This window comes from Budorcas taxicolor, chromosome 8, assembly GCF_023091745.1.
Source record: "Budorcas taxicolor isolate Tak-1 chromosome 8, Takin1.1, whole genome shotgun sequence".
NCBI lineage: Eukaryota > Metazoa > Chordata > Mammalia > Artiodactyla > Bovidae > Budorcas > Budorcas taxicolor.
In genome coordinates this window covers 63,096,222-63,115,596 of record NC_068917.1, presented here as the reverse complement: position 1 = coordinate 63,115,596, position 19,375 = coordinate 63,096,222, and the positions used below count along the sequence as shown (strand labels likewise).

General features: G+C 44.8%; 2 protein-coding genes and 1 non-coding gene across 3 annotated transcripts; 1 reads left to right on the top strand and 2 right to left on the bottom strand.

Annotated features, from left to right (window-relative positions):
• Positions 1-731: 731 nt before the first annotated feature.
• Positions 732-887, bottom strand: LOC128052895 (small nucleolar RNA SNORA69). The gene has a single exon (XR_008199855.1). It is a non-coding gene; the product is annotated as a small nucleolar RNA SNORA69 (small nucleolar RNA).
• A 4,298-nt stretch (positions 888-5,185) lies between these two features.
• LOC128052158 (olfactory receptor 13C7-like) lies at positions 5,186-6,145 on the bottom strand. The gene has a single exon (XM_052644615.1). It carries the CDS (start codon positions 6,143-6,145, stop codon positions 5,186-5,188), a length of 960 nt encoding a protein of 319 aa, XP_052500575.1.
• A 12,140-nt stretch (positions 6,146-18,285) lies between these two features.
• On the top strand, positions 18,286-19,242 carry LOC128052201 (olfactory receptor 13C7-like). The gene has a single exon (XM_052644678.1). It carries the CDS (start codon positions 18,286-18,288, stop codon positions 19,240-19,242), a length of 957 nt encoding a protein of 318 aa, XP_052500638.1.
• The last annotated feature ends 133 nt before the right edge of the window (positions 19,243-19,375 follow it).

Sequence of the window (19,375 nt, the reverse complement as noted above, 5' to 3'; positions counted from 1 at the left end):
AAAATATCTCAAGACAATAAAAAATAAAACACAATATGCCAAAATTTATAGAGTGCAACAAAAACAGTACCAAGAGATGTGGGAAAATACTGGTTGTATTGGGCAACAACTGATCTCCAATGACACTAAAACCAAGTATTTCAGTTCACTCAAGAATAGCATAAGGAACTTGAATGCTTTTTCCAGCACATACTTCTAGAACTTCATGATATAAGTCATAAATTTAGACAAAGTAGTACAAGAGGAGAACTTCCTGGATGGGAAAGACCAAAGGAAAATATGGATGAACCCATGACTGTGATGTGAACTGTGCAGATTCTTCACTGAATGTAGAACCCAGGTACAGGAATCACATTCATCACTATGAAGTAGAGCCAAAGAAAAGATATCTCTGGGATTGTGAGTGCAAAATGATTACAAATCCATAATGAAGGATGGAGTATGACAGTTGCCCTTTTTATAACAATGTTTATGTAAGTGGAAGGAGGTTGGCATTGGCTGGGTGAGAACAAAGGGTGACCACAATGGCCTCTCATCAGAGACATCTTATTCTGACAGCTAAAACTGATGTGCTCATAATAGTAGCCTTGTTGTAATCTTTGGCAAATTGGAGCTGGATTGAAATGCTCTCAGATTACTTAGCTAAGGGATGTACAAATGTACTTTTTTCTTTTAAGGGCAATTTATTGAATTGTTGATTTGCCTTGGGTAGTATTATTTATTTCCTCAGATGTTTTTCATGTCAATCTGTCATGAGTTTACTCCCATAAAGGGAAAAAAATGATCAACACAGATTTTCTTTTAGCAGGATAATATCAGTAGTATGGTTGTTTTAATAAAATCAATTCTTCCAATCAAAGAACACAGTATATCTTCCTATCTACTTAATGTCATCTTCAATTTCTTTCAACAGTGTCTTATAGTTTTCTGAATACAGGTCTTTTACCTCCTTAGGCAAGCCTATTCCTAGGTATTTTATTCTTTTTGATGTGATTATAAGTGGACTGTTTCCTTAATTTTTCTTTCTGATAGTTCATTGTTAGTGTGTAGAAATGCAACAGATTTCTGTACAATAATTTTGTATCATGCAACTTTACTGGATTCATTGATAAGCTCTAGTAGTTTTTTGGTAGTGTCTTTATGTTTTTATGTATCATATCATGTCATCTGCAAACAGTGACAGCTGTATTCTTCCCTTCCAACTTGGATTTCTTTTATTTCTTCTTCTTGTCTGGTTGCCATGACTAGGTTTTCCAATACTGTGTTGAATAAAAATGGCAAGAGTGAGAACCCTTGTCTTGTTCCTGATACCAGAGGAAATGTTTTGAATTGAATCTACAGATTTAAAATAATCCTTTAAAAAGATGCACATGCCATTCTTCACAGATCAAAAATAAATAACTTCAAAATTTTTACTGAAGCACAAGAGACCCTGAAGAGCCAAAACAATCTTGTGAAAGAACAGAATTGGAAGTATCACACTCCTTGACTCAGACTATACTCCAAAGCTACAGTAATCAAAATAGTATGGCACCAGAACAAAACCAGATACATAGATTAATGGAACAGAATAGAGAGCCTAGAAATAAGCCCATGCACTTTTGGTCAATCTATGACAAAGGAGGCAAGAATATCCAACAGAGAAAAGATAGTCTCTTTAATAGTGGTGCTGGGAAAACTGGACAGCTACATATAAAAGAATGAAATTAGAACATTTTCTCACACTATATACAAAAATAAACTCGAAATGGATTAAAAACCTAAATGTAATACTGAAACCATAAAAGTCTTAGAAGAAAACACAAGCAGAACAACGTCTGACATAAATCATATCAATACATCCGTGAGGCAAGTGTATTATGCTAGAGGCAGAACTAAAAGTCACTGGTGCTCTTGGTTGTATAGGCTGGGATATGGCTTCCTCTACAACAAAAAAGGGCAAGTGAATCAATCTGGTCTATGATGGTCTCTGTGGTCTGATAGACACCAAACCTATCTCATGTCTACCTTCCTGAACAGCCACCTGCCAATTTGAGAGGGGGCGATAGAAGTAGCTGTTGTAGTAATTTACTTGGGGATGGTGAATGGATCTCCCATTCTCTTCTTCTCTTCCTTGTAATACTTAGAGTCTCCTCCCCATAATATTCGGGGTCCTCTAAGTTAATTCTCAAGGGAACACTGAACCAGCATTAACTGCAACCAAACAGATCAGCCCGAGTATCCCTATTGGGGGCCAGAATTGGTTGTGAGCAGCTGGTTCTTAATAAGTCTCATCCTGACCTAGTTTTGCTTTTTTGGTTATAAGAAACTAAAATCCACTCAGGCTATCTCAGGGAAAGTTCTATTGTTGTAGTGGTTCTAAGTAAAGATGCATTTGGGGGCAATTATGGAACCTTATATAAATCAAAGAACAAGGTTCTTAACAGGCAAAAGTGAAAGGACTGAGAAATGGAGAATGGTCTTTTTAAAAAAATCATGTATTTATTTTTGGCTGCACTGAGACTTCGTTGCTTTTCACAGGCTTTCTCTAGCAGAGACAAGCAGGGGCTACTCTTCAGTATGGTCCAGAGGCTTCTCATCGTGGTAGCTTCTCCTGTTGCAGCAAACAGGATCTAGGTCACCTGGGCTTCAGCAGCTGTGGCTTGTGGGCTCAGCAGTTGTGGCTTGGAGGCTCTAGAATGTGGACTCAGTAGTTGTGGTGCACAGGCTTAGTTGCTCCATGTCATATGGAATCTCCCCAGACCAAGAATCAAATCCATGTCCCCCACATTGGCAGGCAGATTCTTATCCATTGTGCCACCAGGGAAGTTCAAGAATGTTCTTGATAGCAAGCAACTCCGGGAAACCCAGAAACAGAATTCATGGGTTCATCTTTTGAATCTCCTCTACTAATGAGACAGACACTTCCTATATTTCTTTCTCTCTCTCTCTCTCTTTTTTTTTTTGTCTTTTTTCTAATGGGCTTCATCTGCTGACTGATAGCTTTTGCTTCCCACCCCACCACCATAACACCAACCTTACCTCATGGAATCTTTGGTGGGTCCTTTCTGATTTAAGTCTCATTAAAGTGATTTTGTCTCCCTGTTTCTCAAGTCCAAGTTCCCCAAAGATCACACTAACTAGCCCAATTCACCCTTTTGCTTCAGTCGGATATGTGAGTGCATGCATGCTTAGTCACTTCAGTCATGTCTGACTCTTTGTGACCCTGTGGACCCAGCCTGCCAGGCTCCTCTGTCCATGGGATTCTCCAGGCAAGAATACTGGAATGGGTTGCCATACCCTCATCCAGGGGTCTTCCTGACCCTGGGATCAAACCCACTTCTCTTATGTCTCCTGCATTGGCAGGCAGGTTCTTTACCACCAGCACCACCTGGGAAGCCCTCAGTCAGATATATACCCTCAAATCTATAGATTACCTCATCTGGGGTCACAGTTGCTCCAGTCCAGTGAACTACGGCTACAGGACAACTGCAAGTGTCACTGGGTTGAAGCTGGAACAGATCCCTTTGGAAGCAATGTGGATAGAGGAAGCGCTATGGCATCTTTATGATGTGATATGAGTTTGACTCCATCGATCTGTCCATAATTAGCAAATGCTACAGTACCTCGCTTACCAATCTTTCAGTCCCACTATGATTTCAGCCACAGCTGTGTGGACAGTTTGTCCAAGTTAGACTCACCTTGAGCTAACAGTATCCCACTTCAAACACCATCCATCTTTCTACTTCTCTGCCCCAGACCTTCTCCAATGCTATGGAAGTCCACTGTGCACAGCCCAGAAGAACAGGGGTTACAACGGTGGGAGGCAGGATTCTAAGATGTTCCAAAGATTTTTTACCCCCTGGTGTACACACTCTGCATAATCCCTAGGACTGTAAAAAATGATGACATAATTGGCCTTAACATAGAGATTATCCAGGTGGCCCTGATCTAACCATGAATTCTGTAAAAGCAGAGAGTTTTTCTCTGGCTAGTAGCAGAAAGGGAAGCCAAAGATTCCGAGCACTAAAAGAATTTGATGCACCATTACTGACATGAAGATGGAGGGGCCATGCAAAAAGGAAAAGGGGAATTCAATCCTGTGGCTGCACAAAATTGAATTCTGCAACATAAATATGCTTGAAAGTGGATTTTCCCTCAGAGCCTCCAATGAAAACTTAATGCAGCTGACACTTTGATTTTAGCCATTTGATACCCTGAGAAAAGAACCAAGTCATGTCATGCTGGATTTCTGAACAGTGAACTAATAAATGAGCATTGATTTAAGCTGCTATATTGTGGTGAGTTGCTACAGAGCAAGAGAAAACTGATACAAGGCAAACAAACAGGACAAAAAAATGATAGTTTCATCATTTAAAAAAAGTCAAGGGCCTTTAGTTACTCCTCAAGGGCTATAGATAATATTCTGAGCCATATCCTTTGAGCTGTTTTATAGACACTAAAGCCCCTACCAGGTGGAAGCAGTTAACTTGATGACTAGATTGTAGCCATGACATAAGCTGCCGCAACTCTGAGAACTGGCCTTAAAGGAACAAGAACGGATGGACCCTGGAGCCGAAGACTAACTGTACTTAAAACAATCAAGGTGATGCTGATTAGACCACCCCATTATCAATTTCAAGACAATCGTCAAGAGTTGACAGTGCTGTTTTTGCATGTAGTTCCTTTCCCCACCTGTAAACATTCTTGCCCACTGATTGTCAGCTGGGGGAGTGGGGTGGAAATTGACCTTTGACAGGAGTCTGCCATCCCCTACCCCAATTGTCAGACTTTAAAATAAAGCAATCTTCCCTTTCTACCCAACTTGCCTCTTTATTGGCTTTTGAGCAGCAAGCAGCCAGACCTCACTTTTGGTTAACAGTTCTACACAGAAAAAAACAAAATACTTGAAAGTCTTAGTACCACTAAAATTTCCATTTGTCTCTTTTGATTATATTTATAACATTTTAATGGATATTTACCAAATTCTGGTATCAGAGGATTTCAGACTTAAGCAGCAAACTACAGCTGTGATATGATACAGTATACTGGTTCTGGGTGAAGCCAAGAAGCTAACCAGCAGCATCAGAAATGAAAAGGCTCTTTCCACTGACAACCTAAGGACATCCCTGGGTTACCATTTCCCCATGAAGACAGTGAGGAATTTGGGGGTCTTGCACTCTGGCAGCCTGGGAATCAGTGATGGTCACTCAGTTAGGTGTTTCTGACTCACCAGGTTCTTCACAGCAGCCTTCACATCCTTGTTCCTCAGGCTGTAGATGATGGGGTTGAGCATGGGGGTCACCACCCCATAGAAGAGGGAGGTGAGCTTGTCTGCAAGGTCCTGTTTGTCTGCCCCCAGGGGGTCCTTGGATTTGGGCTTCCCATACATGAACAGGATGGTCCCATAGAAGATGACCACAACTGTGAGGTGGGCAGAGCAGGTGGAGAAGGCCTTTTTCCTCCCCTCCCCAGAGGGGATCCTCAGGATGGTAGCAATGATGAACACGTAGGAGACAAAAATGAACAGAACTGGGACTCCCAGGAAGATCACATTGGCCACGACCATACTGATCACATTGATGGAGATGTCAGCACAGGCCAACTTCAGGACAGCCAGGATCTCACAGGTGAAGTGGTTGATGACATTGTCCCCACAGAAGGGCAGTCTCACAGCCTGCAATGTCTGAATTACAGAGTTGGTGATACCAGCTGCCCAGGAGCCAACAGCCATAGGCCTGCAGGCCACCTTGTTCATGACTACAGGGTACCTCAGGGGGTTGCAGATGGCCACATAGCGATCAAACGCCATCATGCCCAGAAGCACACACTCCGTGGCCCCCATGGCAAAAGAGAGGAACATCTGCCCAAAACAGGCTGAGAAGGAGATGGTTTTCCTGGGGGTCAGGAAGCTGTCAAGGATGAGGGGGACTGAGGAGGTTGTGTAGCAGATGTCCAGGAAGGAGAGGTTCCCCAGGAAGAAGTACATGGGTGTGTGCAGGCGGCAGTCAAGGATGGTCACCAGGATGAGGATCCCATTGCCCAGCAGGATCACCAGGTACATGAGCAAGATGAGCACAAAGAGCGTTTTCTCCAGCTTTGGGTGGGCTGAGAGGCCCAGGAGAATGAAATCCATCAGGAGGGAGGTCTGATTGGACCTGTGCATAGTGCTTCCTCTCTGTCACCTGCAGGAACTCTGCAGTCAACCTCAGCACTCTCTGACTCCAAAAGTGCCTGGGCATAAGGGCAAAAATCTCTGCCCTGTTGAGCAACTGGAGAAGAGCTCTGACAATCTGGTCATGTCTAAGGGGCTCTAGAAAAATTATGATAGAGATTGGTATTTTACTTCTGTTTTCAGCAGGAATAAAGAGTTAATTTGGACTAACTCATCTGCAGATGAAAAAATTTAAAAATTGGGCAAATGATTTAAAACTTTTGCATAAAGCACTTGGCAAGATAGATAAGACAACAAGGAATCGCAGAGTCAGGATTCAGGGGGAAGAAAGGAATTCGGAGAAATATATCTGGCTTTTGAGACTATGTGTCAGCTGGGGCATCTGCACCTTCTGGAGGTGGCCTCTGAGAGACCAAGAAGTGTTACTCACAGCCTCCTGGAGGTAGAAACAGGTCTGAAGTGCAAGGCCCACTGTGAAGGACCCCTAACTAAACCTTCTCTCTTTGGAAAGAAACCAAAGGGCACCACCATAGGAACAAGAGTTAATCAGAAAGAAACAGGTGTTTACAGGTGCTGCAGCTCAGCTTCAAATCTTCTCGAGCTCTGAAATTGGACTGAGGTGGTCCCCAACTTTTGATGCTCCCGAATACCTAACAGAAGCAAACACAAATCTACCTTGAAGGAAGGCAACATCATCACTACCTCTAAATCAGGTCCACAAATAATTCTGCAAATACAACGCCTGGCACACATTGAAAAAGAGTAAGTCACACAGGAGACAAGACGACATAAATGAAAACTGATGACAGGAAAAAACGGAAAACCAAGCCTCCTTTCTTAGGGGAAGGTGACAGACTACGGCTGCTCTGGCCTGGTGTTGCCTATTGAGAGAATTAACCCAGACACAGTGCCAAGGCCTTCACCTCTTGTTGACCCTTTGGTACACCCGGGGCACAAGTGACCCTTTTGTGCACTGTGGCCAAGCTTAGGGGAGACTGATGGACTGTCTCTTCTTTTCTTCTTTCTCCATCTGCCTCACCAGAGGCACTGGCTTCTCCCTGAGACTCTTTCCACAGTTCTGAGTCCTGCTCTGTCAGCCCTTCTTTCTGGGAAGCTTGAATCTCCCCTCAGACTTCTAAGAGCTCCCCAAACTAGGATTTATTCTGGACCAGTGGAAAAAAAAATGGTAGGTAACACTGAGGATGTTGGGCATTTGCCTTTATTTGCTCTATATCTAAGATATTCATGAATTCCCGTATCTCCACCTCTTCAAGTGTTCTCAGTCATCCAGCCCCTGCCTCGACTATACATGGAACCCTCCTGCCTGGGGAGCTCTGAGACACTTCTCTGGTGGTGCCCAGCACTGTAGCTGTGACCAAGCCAGCACCACAGTAATTCAATTCAGGCCAACATATTTATTGAGCATCTGTGCTGAGGCAGGCACTATTTCAGGTGCTGGGATCACAGCAAAGAAGGGCACATCTGCAACCTCAAGGGGCTCAAAACCTAACAGAGGAAACAATCACGCACATAGTCACACACACAAGTAATTATGTCATCCTCGACCAGAACAATGCCTCTAACACTATTGACACCAGGCTTTGGGACTTATTTCGAAATCTGTGCCCTTTTCAATGTGGAAAGCCCCTTGCTGTGTTCCTCACAGCCCTCTGGCCTGCCTTTGGCTCCCTGAATGATGTGGGGGCGCTGTGCTTTCTGGCGAGGCTCATTTCACTTTGAAGTAGTTCCCCTTTGATATTGAGCTGAAATCTGCTTCTTTGCAACATTAATCCCTCTTCCACAGACAGCCCTCCAAATGTCCAGAAATAGCTTGGCTTCAGCATGAAGATAAACAAGAGTCCATCTCCCTTTTTCTCCCAGGACCTTAAAACAGACATATTTCTCATGAGTAAATGTACCATCCAGAAACTAACTACATAGGCTGGTCAGTACTGAGAATGGCCCCCAACTTGAGCATGGCTCACCTGCCCAGAACACAGTGCCACCTGGATATCTGTGCTGAGACAGTAAATCAGTGCCAGGCTGGGTTTTCACTCTATGTCAGCCAGCCCTCCAGACTTTTCCCCAAACTTGGATTCTGTGAAGAAAATATTCCCTCCACGTCATCATCACTAGATCCAGATTCGTGGCTCATTATTATTGCTGGATGTTGGATTCTTAACTACAAAAGAAGAAAAAGCCTCCCAGTTTTAATCAAGAAGGGACAACTGTGTGAGAAAAAGATTATGAGCTGTGGAGTCCCAGGCAACCCTTTCCTCTCTGCACAAAGTGGGGTGAGGCCAGATGACCTTAGAGACTTTTGCAGTTTGATGGGTCTATTTGCCTCTGTGAGAATAACACCTTATCCATGAAGGGTTTCCTACCTCACCTTCTCAACCCCATTCCATTACAGTCAAGTCTGATAGCAGAAATGCCACTGCACTGATGAAACTTTTGGTGTCACCAAATCCTGCGCTTACCTTTATCAGAGACATGGTAGCAAGACATCAGAGCAAGAAGGATCTGCTTCCTAAGGGTTGGGAAGAGGCCACATATCACAAAGAGCAATACCAGGTGGGAAGTATCAGGGTGAGGGTTCAGAATGTGTGACAGGTGAAGGGTCCAGCCAGTTGTCTGCCCTGTGTCTCCAGCACTCAGGGTACAATTTCCAAAGGACTGGCCATCACCCTTAGCAGATAATTTAAATTCCAGTCTGTTCCTTGGGACCATTTTGTCCCTGAAGTCATTTAAAGTTTGGAAAGTGAGTTGGCACATTTAGAAACTTTGTATCCTTCTGGGATAACATCCCCAAGATCCAATTATGTTGAAGACATCAGAGGAAGTTTACTGCCTGCTTCCTTTCTCCCTCCCTCCTTCTCTTCCTCCCTCCCTTCCTTCTCTCTTAATATCATAATCCCTTTAACAGAGTCCAACAGCCTGCTGATCAATGATTACATGGCTCATTCAGATGCCAAATCTTTTCTCCTGTGCTGTAGTCAAGCCTCATCACCCCAAGTCTCTGCCTGTATGTTGTTGTGTTAGTCGCTCGGTCATGTCCAACTCTTTGCAACCCCAGGGACTGTAGCCCACCAGGCTTCTCTGTTCATGGGATTCTCCAGGTAAGAATACTGGAGTGGGTTGCCATTCCCTTCTCCACAAGTCTGTGCTTATGCAGTGGTATATAGGGGTCTGAGTGAAAGACATATTCTCTTCCGAATTTTCAACTTATGGCATTAGGGCCCTTGAAGTATTCCGCCATGTTCTTCCTGAATCCTCCCCTGGCATCCATCTCAGTCATTGCCCTTTCAGCATCCTATCATCTGGTTATGTGCTCCCAGACCTTACAGGGATCCCAGATAAGATGTGACCCAGAATAGGGATGGATCCAGAAAAAGGGTATCTTCCTTTACCCAGCAAATGATTTTTGAGTGTGTACTGTTACACAGAAGGCAGAAATGTGCCAAGAACCAGGGTCTAGAGATAGGAAAGTGAAAAGAAAGTTACCAAACAAGGAAGGAAGCACAGGCCAGGGAGAATGCCCATGCTTACGTGATAGCCCAGAGGGAGGCAAGGGCCAGACCTCCTGGAGGAGGTAACCCAAGGTCCGCAGTGTGCTGGCACTGGCTCACAATTGTGTACATCTCCTCTGAACTCCCATCCAGTGACTTTGTTGGTAGCTTGAAATGGGCCATCCTAGGAGTGTTTACACCACAGAAATCAGCAAATGTTGCAGATCGGGGCTTTTTCTGACTTGGGGATGTGGTTGTTAAACATTCATCAGGACACCACTGGAGTGGAGAAATGTCTGTCTGCCAGATGAAGGGGAGTGGGGAATCATTCCAGCCAGAAAGGGCTGCATAAATCAAGGCACAGAAATGAGAAGGAGCCCCTGGAATAAGGAGTGACCAGCAGGGCAGTGTTGCTAGAGCACAAAGGGGCTGAATGGGAAGGAAGGCAGGGCTGGACCCATGCTGACCTTTTGGGACATCCTGAGGAGCTAGGACTTTCTTCTGTAGCAGATGAGGAGAGAGTTGGGGCTTTTAAGTAAGGGTCTGACACGATGAAATCTGCATCTTAGGTTGGTCCTTCGAGTCACAAAGTGGAGAGAACACTGGGGGCAGGCAGGAGGACAAGGTCTAGAGAGAGAGAGAAACACTTCAGGCAAACGAAGATAAGGATACTGACTGGGGAGTGATTGAGGGGTGAAGATGAGAAGATTCAAGAAATGTTTGGTAGATACAAAATACAATATTAGATTTTGGTTGGATGTGACAGACAGGAAAGAGGATAGAATCAATGTTTCTAGCTCAGATGGTGGGTGGATGATGGTGACATCCCCAAGGTAGAGGATATTAATCAAGCTGATGGTTTGCGGGGAGAAGATGAATTCATTTTGGAGTATAGAATATTTGAGGAACTTCCAGGAAGACATGGGGGAAACGTCTGAGCTCGAGACTCATCAACTTATCCATCACTTAGGGACAGTGGCTGGAACCGCTCTGCTGTCTGTAGATACAAGCCTAACTGTACTGCCATGGGAGATTGTTGGCAGACCCCTGAAGTGCCAGTCATACTGTCTACAGTTTCCTTGACCTCTGGGCCGCTAGGGACCCATCTGCTCTGTTATGAGAACTTTCTGAGGAAGTGGATTTCTGAGGATAGAAAAGTGACTCCCTGTTGGCAGGGGAGAGAGTAAGGCCACGGAGACCAGTGATCCAGAGGAGGTCAGCAGGGGTGTGGACAGTCAAGGGTCAAGATTCACAAGTGAGGGGCAAGCAAGGACTGGAAGAGCAGTTGACTCCAGAGCAGAGGAACTACAGGCAGCTGCTCTGACCATGCATGAAAACACCCTTCTTCCTCTGGGAGGCCTTAAAGGGATAACTGGGACCCCAATCCTGGAAGTCTAGATAGACCAGTGCTCTCAGGCAGTAGCATGCATCAGAATCACCTAGGGGACCTATTAAAACACAGATTGGAAACACACAGGTACACACAAACACACGTAGTCATGGGTGCACAAGCAGGTTGCTGGGACCCCCCCCCCACCCCCGCCGAGATTGGTTAAGTAGGCCCAGGGAAAAGCCCAGGAATCTGCATTATCAATAAGTTTCCAGGTGATGCTGATGCTGCCCTCTGCCGTCACATTGAGTAGTCCGGGGCTAAACTTCTTACTGACTCAGCTTGTGGGGTCTCGAGGCATTGAGATTTGAGGTATTGCTGAAAATGCTTCTCCTCAGTACTCCTCATTGTCTAGGGAAGCCTTGGACAGACTAGCCAAGGGGATGTTGTGTTTTAATTGGACAAGAGGGAGCGCTGTGTGTCAGAAATCTCCTTTCTGCAAATGTGTATGTGTGTAAATGAGTTTGCCAAAGAGAAGTGGACTGAAGGAGCAGTCTGAACTCCAGCAAGCCCAGCATCCCCTGGGGAGACATCTCTGTTTATTGTGGCATTCTGAGGACAAATGTGGACATGACACCCCCAGAAAATTCACAAGGCCTGTAACCAGATCACTACTCAAGACATTTGGAGATTGTGTCAGGTGTCGGGAGTAACAGCACGTTCTCTATGAAGGCGGAAAAGCAGCATTGCCATTTTGAGATGATCCCAGGGCTGGAATCAGCTGCTCTAAAGGTCAGAGAAACAGAACTTTCCTGAAGGGAAGGGAAGGGAAGGGGTGGTAGAGGGAGGGGCCAAAGCGCTGCCCCTTCATGGAGGGAGCCCACTCGCGTGGCAGGAGCTCAATGGAGAAGTGAGTGTGTAATCTCTCGTGTCTGAACACTGGGTCATCTGAACAGTACTTGTCTGATTCACTGCTTTGTCCTAGGAAGCCTCATGTTCTCCTTCTGAGGGGGTTCCTTATGCCGTTTCCAGGCTCTGCAGCAGAGTGGCTGAGTCTCCACCACAGCAGTCTCTGGACAGTGATACCCAGGAGTTGGGGGACAGAGAATTCTGCCATGCAGGGACGAGCGGGAGCCACTCAGACCCTGACTGACAGGCCAGTGCCTGTTTAATCATCTGGCCCAGTGGTGCCACCATGCCCCCACCCCCATGAACCCCACAACATCCCCTAACCCTTGAGGAAATCCACGTGTGAAGGAGGGGGAGGCTCCTGGCACTTAGAGGGCAGAGGTTAAAAATGCTAGACATTCTGAATACAAGTTACTATAGCCCAGAAAAGGAGGGTCCTTCCAGCTGTTCACATCCAAGTATCCCTCATACCTGCCTCAAGGGGTTTGGGGAGCACTAGATAACCTGCCTCATGGGGTTTGGGGAGCACTAGATAAGATTTTGGAGAAGGAAATGGCAACCCACTCCAGTGTTCTTGCCTGGAGAATCCCAGGGACGGGGGAGCCTAGTGGGCTGCCGTCTATGGGGTTGCACAGAGTCAGACACGACTGAAGTGACTCAGCAGCAGCAGCAGCAGCAGCAGCAGCAGCAAGGATTTAGAAAACATCTGTAAGTTAATGGCAACCCTTACTAATAGTAATATCTCACCATTATCTCAAATACAACAAATCAACCGGCTGTAAGCTGTCTCAGTCACGGAAGCTATCTCTTAGTCATGTCTCTATTTCTAGTAACTAGCCTGGAGCTGGGCACAGAGGAGTAGAGAAACTGTTCACGGATATGTCAGAGACAACCGTGTAGCCACCCTACCCCCACCAGCCCAGACAGCCTCTCCTTCTAACTTCCTCCAGGTCTCAAGATCTGGGATTTTAACCGTTGTTCATTTTTCTCTCTCCTGCATGTCCCACCCCCAATCTATCTCTAACTTCTAGAATTTCTTCCTTCTAAATATCTCCCAGGGCCACTGTCTCCTCCGTCCCTAGTACTGTCATCCTGGGCTGATTCTGCCTGCCCCTCCCAGGCCCAGCCCCCTGGACAGCTTTGTGACATTCTCAGACATGTCTCAGTCCCTGGCTGGTCCCACTCTGCTGGACATTCTCTGAAGGCAAAGACCCACTTTTGGCCATCATGTCCCCCACCCACCCCTACCCTCTGGTACCTGGCACAAGGCCTAGACACACATGACGTGTTTGTAGTGTAGAGATTGTTCAGAGTGGAGGGCAGGCTGGTAGCGGAGAGAGAGAGAGAAAGAAAGAGAGCCTGCGCATGTGCACTCTGCATCACCCAGTGGAGGGGAGGAGAGCCTAGGTGGCCAGGAGTCTGTCCGAGGAATAGTCAAAGCACTGAGGCCCAGCTTTTTCCCTTCTAGGCAATTCTGAGGGTCAATGAGAGAATCAATTGTTAGACCAATTGTTGGTCCAATTCTTGAACCAACTGTTGTGTTCAAAGCCTGGGAGAACTCTGACTACCTGGCCAGAGAAAATTCTAAGCTGAAATATCCTTGTAGTGAGAGAGGAGCTTTGGGTAGACTTTACAACATTGCCTAATTGGGTCTATGAGGTGAAGTCTAAATTCTGAGTCTCTCATCAAACTTTAAATTGCTTCTGGGACAGGGCCTGGCCCCAAAACAACCCAGCTCTAAACTCCTGAGTCATCGTGGGACCCTCTGGAGAGCAGGGTGGAGCACAAGAGAAGAGGGTTCTGGGCCGGGGGCTGGGCATGGCTTGCCCGCTGGCACTGTGGTGCAGTTTCCTCCAGGCTGGAGGTACCTGGGTGAGTCTCAGCCTTGAGAGTCAGCCCTCGTCTCCTTGTCTCATAGAGCCCCAAAGGCAGGCAAGGGCACTGTAAGTAGCTGTGGCTGAACTTTGGAGCCTTCTACACTCAGGGTCACTTGGAGACACCAGGACATTAGACAACAGTTAAAGGGTATGTGTCCCTGTTAAGAGCACATGCCCAGCTGTTGCCAGAGCAGCTCAGAAGGCTATGGCCTGTATGGCCTCCTTGGTTATGGCTTGGTAGCACCCAGATGGGCAGCTGATACCAGAGACAGTCACTTCTCCTGGCCCCCAGTAAACTGGCAGCCTGCCCACTCCATGGCCTGCCTTTCTGCCAGCAACAGACCTAGCCTTCATGGGGTCCCATACTGGGTAAGTGCTGGATGACCTTCAGGGCTGGTTCTTCACCAGCTGGGGCTTCCCTGCATTGGCAGGTAAAGAACCTCACCTGCCAATGCAGGAGACTCGGGTTCGATCTTGGGTCAGGAAAATCCTCTGGAGAAGGAAACGACACCCTGCTCCAGTATTCTTGCCTAGAAAACTCCATGGACAGAGGCAGGCGGTCCTTGGGGTTGAAAAGAGTTGGACATGACTGAGCATGCACACTTCACCAGCTGGGAGGAAAGAAAGGAGTCTCCGGCAAAGAGGGCTGAATGGAGAGGGTGCAGGGAGAAGGACTGGGCTAGGGGGACAAGACAACTGCTTCCAAAAGCTCTGAGGGCTGTTACTCTCGCAAGGGAGCTCGTCAGTTTAGCATGTGCCCAGGAGGCTGGCTTAGGACCAGGGAGGAAGGGAGAAAAGGGTACACGTCAGGTCCCTGGATAACTAACAGCTCAGGATTCCCGACAACAACATCATTGTAGGCCATGAGCGCTGCCATCATTATTCAGAATGTTCAAGCAGAGGCCGAGAAATCACCTCTTGAAGACAGGGCCCCTGTAACAGGTGGGTTAGAGGAGGGGACTGGATTGATTTAATATTCTGCCAAGAAGATTCTGCCAAGCTTCCAATCTGGCACCCCCCACCACCCCCTGCCGACAGTAAAGGAGCCTTTCTCTAAAAAGGATTCTGCAACCCTTAATTCCTGGTATCCTGACATAACCTCTTTTGGACACTGTATCATCACCAAGTAGGAGAAAAGCACCTCTTCTTCAGGTCCAGGTGCAATCCACAAATCTCTCTCTTGGCCTCAGTTTCTCCACCTTTAAATCAAGAGGTCAGTGATTCCTGAGACTAATGTACATCAGAAGTACATGGGGAACATTTATTTAAAACAGAAAAACAAACACTGATCTCTAAGACCATGTGTAAAGGCAGGACCCAGCAATATGTCCTTTCTTTCACTGTATTTTCAATTTTTTGGTTTGCAATTTCTCCCTCCATTCTTTTTTCCTTTTTTTTTTCAACTGAACTATAGTTGATTTACAATATTGTGTTAGTTTTAGGTGTACAGCAAAGTGATTCAGACATATATATATCCATATGTATATATGGATATGAATATATATGTATATGTATATATTGTTTTTCAGATTCTTTTCCATTATAGGTTATTATAAAATATTGAATATAGTTCCCAGTGCTATACAGTAAATCCTTTTATATATTTATATATAGTAATATTATCTGTTAATGCCATATTCCTAATTTATCCCTCCCCTGCTTTTCCCATTTGGTAACCATAAGTTTGTTTTCTATGCCTGTGAGTCTTTTTCCATTTTGTAAATAAGTTCATTTGTATTATTTGTAGATTTCACATATAAGTGATATCATACATTTTTCTTTCTCTAACATACTTCACTTAGTATGATAATCTCTAGGCCGATCCATGTTACTCTAAATGGCAATACTTCATTCTTTTTTATGGCTAAGTAATATTTCATTGTGTGTGTGTGTATAAGAATTTCATATATATATATATATGTTGCAATTTCAAATATGTATACACCCACACACCCACACACCCCCCCGCCCCCTGCCCCACACACACCACATCTTCTTTGTCCATTTAACTCTTGAACATTTTGGTTGTTTCCATGTCTTTGCTATTGTAAACAGTGCTTCTATGAACACTGGGGTGCATGTATCTTTTTGAATTAGAGTTTTCATCTTTTTCATATTTATACCCGGGAGTGGGATTATTGAATCGTTTAATAACTCTATTTTTAGTTTTTTAAGGAACCTCCATACTATTCTCCATAGTGGCTGTACCAATTTATATTCCCATCAACAGTGTAGGAGGATTCCCTTTTCTCTAAACCCTCTCCAGCATGTATTATTTGTAGACTACTTGATCATGGTCAATTTTAAAGGTATGAGGAGCTACCTCATTGTAGTTTTGGTGTGCATTTCTCTAATAATCAGTGATGTTGAGCATCTTTTTCATGTGCCTGTTGGCCATCTGTATGTCTTTCTGGGAGAACTGTCTGTTTAGGTTCTATTCATTTTTTGATTGAATTTTTTAAAAATATATTAAGCTGTATGAGCTATTTGTATATTGTGGAAATTAAGCCCTTGTTGGTTGCATTGTTTGCAAACATTTTCTTTCAGTTTTAAGGTTGCCTTTTCATTTTTTTTTTCCTTTTCATTTTGTTTATGGTTTCCTTTGTGTGCAAAAGCTAATAAGTTTGATTAGGCCCCATTTATTTATTTTTACTTTTGTTTCTTTTGCCTTGGGAGACTGAACTAAGAAAATATTGCAATGATTTATGTCAGAGACTGTTTTTCCTATGTTCTAGGAGTTTTATGTCATGTCTTATATTCAAGTCTTAAAGCCATTTTGGAATTTACTGTATATATGGTATGAAGGAGTGTTTTAATTTCATTGACTTACACGTGACTGTCCAGCTTTCCCAACACCACCTGCTAAAGTGACTGTCTTTTCTCCATGGTATAATCTTTTCTCCTTTGACAAAGATTAATTGACTATAGATGTGGGGGTTTATCTCTGAGCTCTCTATTCTGTTCCATTGATTGATATGTCTGTTTTTGTGCCAATGCCATCTGTTTTGATTATTGTACCTGTGCAGTATTGTCTGATGTCTGGGAGGGTTATGCCTCCAGCTTTGTTCTTCTTCCTCATGATTGTTTTGGCAATTCTGGGTCTTTTGTGGTTCTTTATAAATTTAAGGGTTATTTATTCTACTTCTGCCATGGGTAATTTGATAGGGATCGCATTAAATCTGTAGAATGCCTTGGTAACATGGCTATTTTAGCAATATTAGTTCTTCCAAGAGCACAGGATATGTTTCCATTTGAATCATGTTCAATCTCTTTTGTCAATATTTTACAGTTCTCAGCACAGAGACCTCTCACCTCCTTGGCAAAGTTTATTCCTATGTTTCTTTTTTATGGGATTTTAAACAGGATTTTTTAAACTTTCTCTTTCTGATATTTCATTTGTAGTGTAAAGATGTGCAACAGATTTCTGTATGTTAATTTTGTATCCCAGCAATCTATATTTGTAACCAGCACTCAGGCAGATATTAGACAGCAAGTTCCATGTTGTTTTGGGAACCATGCAGCAGGGTGTGGTGATATGTGTGTTCTAATTTCTTTGGCAGTGAAGTTGTGATAATTTACAATGTGACTCTGGATATTCTGAGAGGCTGAGTAGAGTTACACGTGATAATATCTGCAAAATATCTGAATGGCACCAGACAGCTTGTGACACAAGGTCCCACTCAGTGTAGGCTGGGAATGTGAATTCTGAGTGGGCTCTTACTGTCAGGTAAGGTTTTATTCCCTTAGGCCAAGTCTGAGAGCAGCCAAGGTGCGGCATGGTATGATTACAGGGGCAGTGCACAAGACCGGCTCTGCAGACCAAATTTCTGGAGACTCTGGTGGACACTCCATGTTACAGGCTCCAAAAATTAAATTTCATCAGATTTTTCAAAGAACGTTAAGATCAAATGAACTAATTCATACTTGTTAAACTCACAAAACATTGAAGTGTAAAACAGATACTGTATAAGAAATAGAACTGCTCAAGAGATGAGAAACTTTATGTTTTTAAGCCAGCACATCTCTCCCTGTAAGACTATCTGGGAAGTCAAATTAAAATAGAAACCTGGTATGTAAAGAAGAACTAGATCTGGAGGAATGGACCATGTGGCCTTAATGGCCAAAATCACTGAGCTATGACAGCCTGAGGACCCCAACTACACGGCAAAGACAGAGTTATTCAGAAGCCTCTGATTTGCTGGTAAGTTCTGGATATACACAACATCTATAGACATAGGACATTGCTTTAGGAATCATTGACTACACAAAAATGTCCTTCATTTTATTAAGTTTCATGAAATTTTTAGTCTGTTCTTCATGCTTTTGACTGATACACAACCTGGCTTTTAGATAAGTGGTTTTTTAGTTGAATCCCACAGTGTAGGCTTAAAATTAAAGACATGATACATATTATGATCTGCCTGTATTGACATAAGCAAGCCATCGGAAATCAAACCTGTGTTTTCTGCCTGCAGTATTCCTAGAGATAAAAAAAGAGAGATTGAAATGGAAGCATCCAACCAATCCAGTGTGACAGAGTTTGTCTTGCTGGGCCTCTCTGCCCACCCCAAACTAGAGAAAACGTTCTTTGTGCTCATCCTGTCCATGTACCTGGTGATCCTGCTGGGCAATGGGGTCCTCATCCTGGTGACTGTGTCTGACTCTCACCTGCACACGCCCATGTATTTCTTCCTGGGGAACCTCTCCTTCCTGGACATCTGCTACACAACCTCCTCAGTCCCCCTGGTCCTGGATGGCTTCCTGACCCCCAGGAAAACTATCCCCTTCTCAGCCTGTGCCATACAGATGTTCCTCTCTTTTGCCATGGGAGCCACAGAGTGTGTGCTTCTGGGCATGATGGCATTTGATCGCTACATGGCCATCTGCAACCCCCTGAGATACTCCATGGTCATGAGAAAGACTGTCTACGTGTCCATGGCTGCCAGCTCCTGGCTGGCTGGTGGAGCTAACTCCTTGATACAGATCTCTCTTGCAGTACAGTTACCCTTCTGTGGGGACAATGTCATCAACCACTTCATCTGTGAGATCCTGGCTGTCCTGAAGTTGGCCTGTGCTGACATCTCCATCAATGTGGTCAGTATGGGGGTGGCCAATGTGATCTTCCTGGGGGTCCCAGTTCTGTTCATCTTTGTCTCCTACATCTTCATCCTCACCACCATCCTGAGGATCCCCTCAGTTGAGGGGAGGAAAAAGGCCTTCTCTACCTGCTCTGCCCACCTCACCGTGGTGGTCATCTTCTATGGGACCATCCTCTTCATGTATGGGAAGCCCAAATCCAAGGACCCCCTGGGGGCAGACAAACAGGAACTTGCAGACAAACTCATCTCCCTCTTCTATGGACTTCTGACCCCCATGCTCAACCCCATCATTTACAGCCTCAGGAACAAGGATGTTAAGGCTGCTGTGAAGAATCTCGTGGTTCAGAAACACTCCACTCAGTGATCATGGGATGTGTCCCATGATATGATCTGCACACTCTGATGACTGTCAGTTGAAAATCTCAATGCGAAGTAATGCCAGGTGAGGGGCAAACTCAGTTTAGAGCCATGCTACCCACGATGTGGTCCACGGAGCA

Coding starts and splice junctions, on each gene's coding strand:
- LOC128052158 (XM_052644615.1), bottom strand. CDS start 6,145: ATGCACAGGTCCAATCAGACCTCCCTCCTGATGGATTTCATTCTCCTG.
- LOC128052201 (XM_052644678.1), top strand. CDS start 18,286: ATGGAAGCATCCAACCAATCCAGTGTGACAGAGTTTGTCTTGCTGGGC.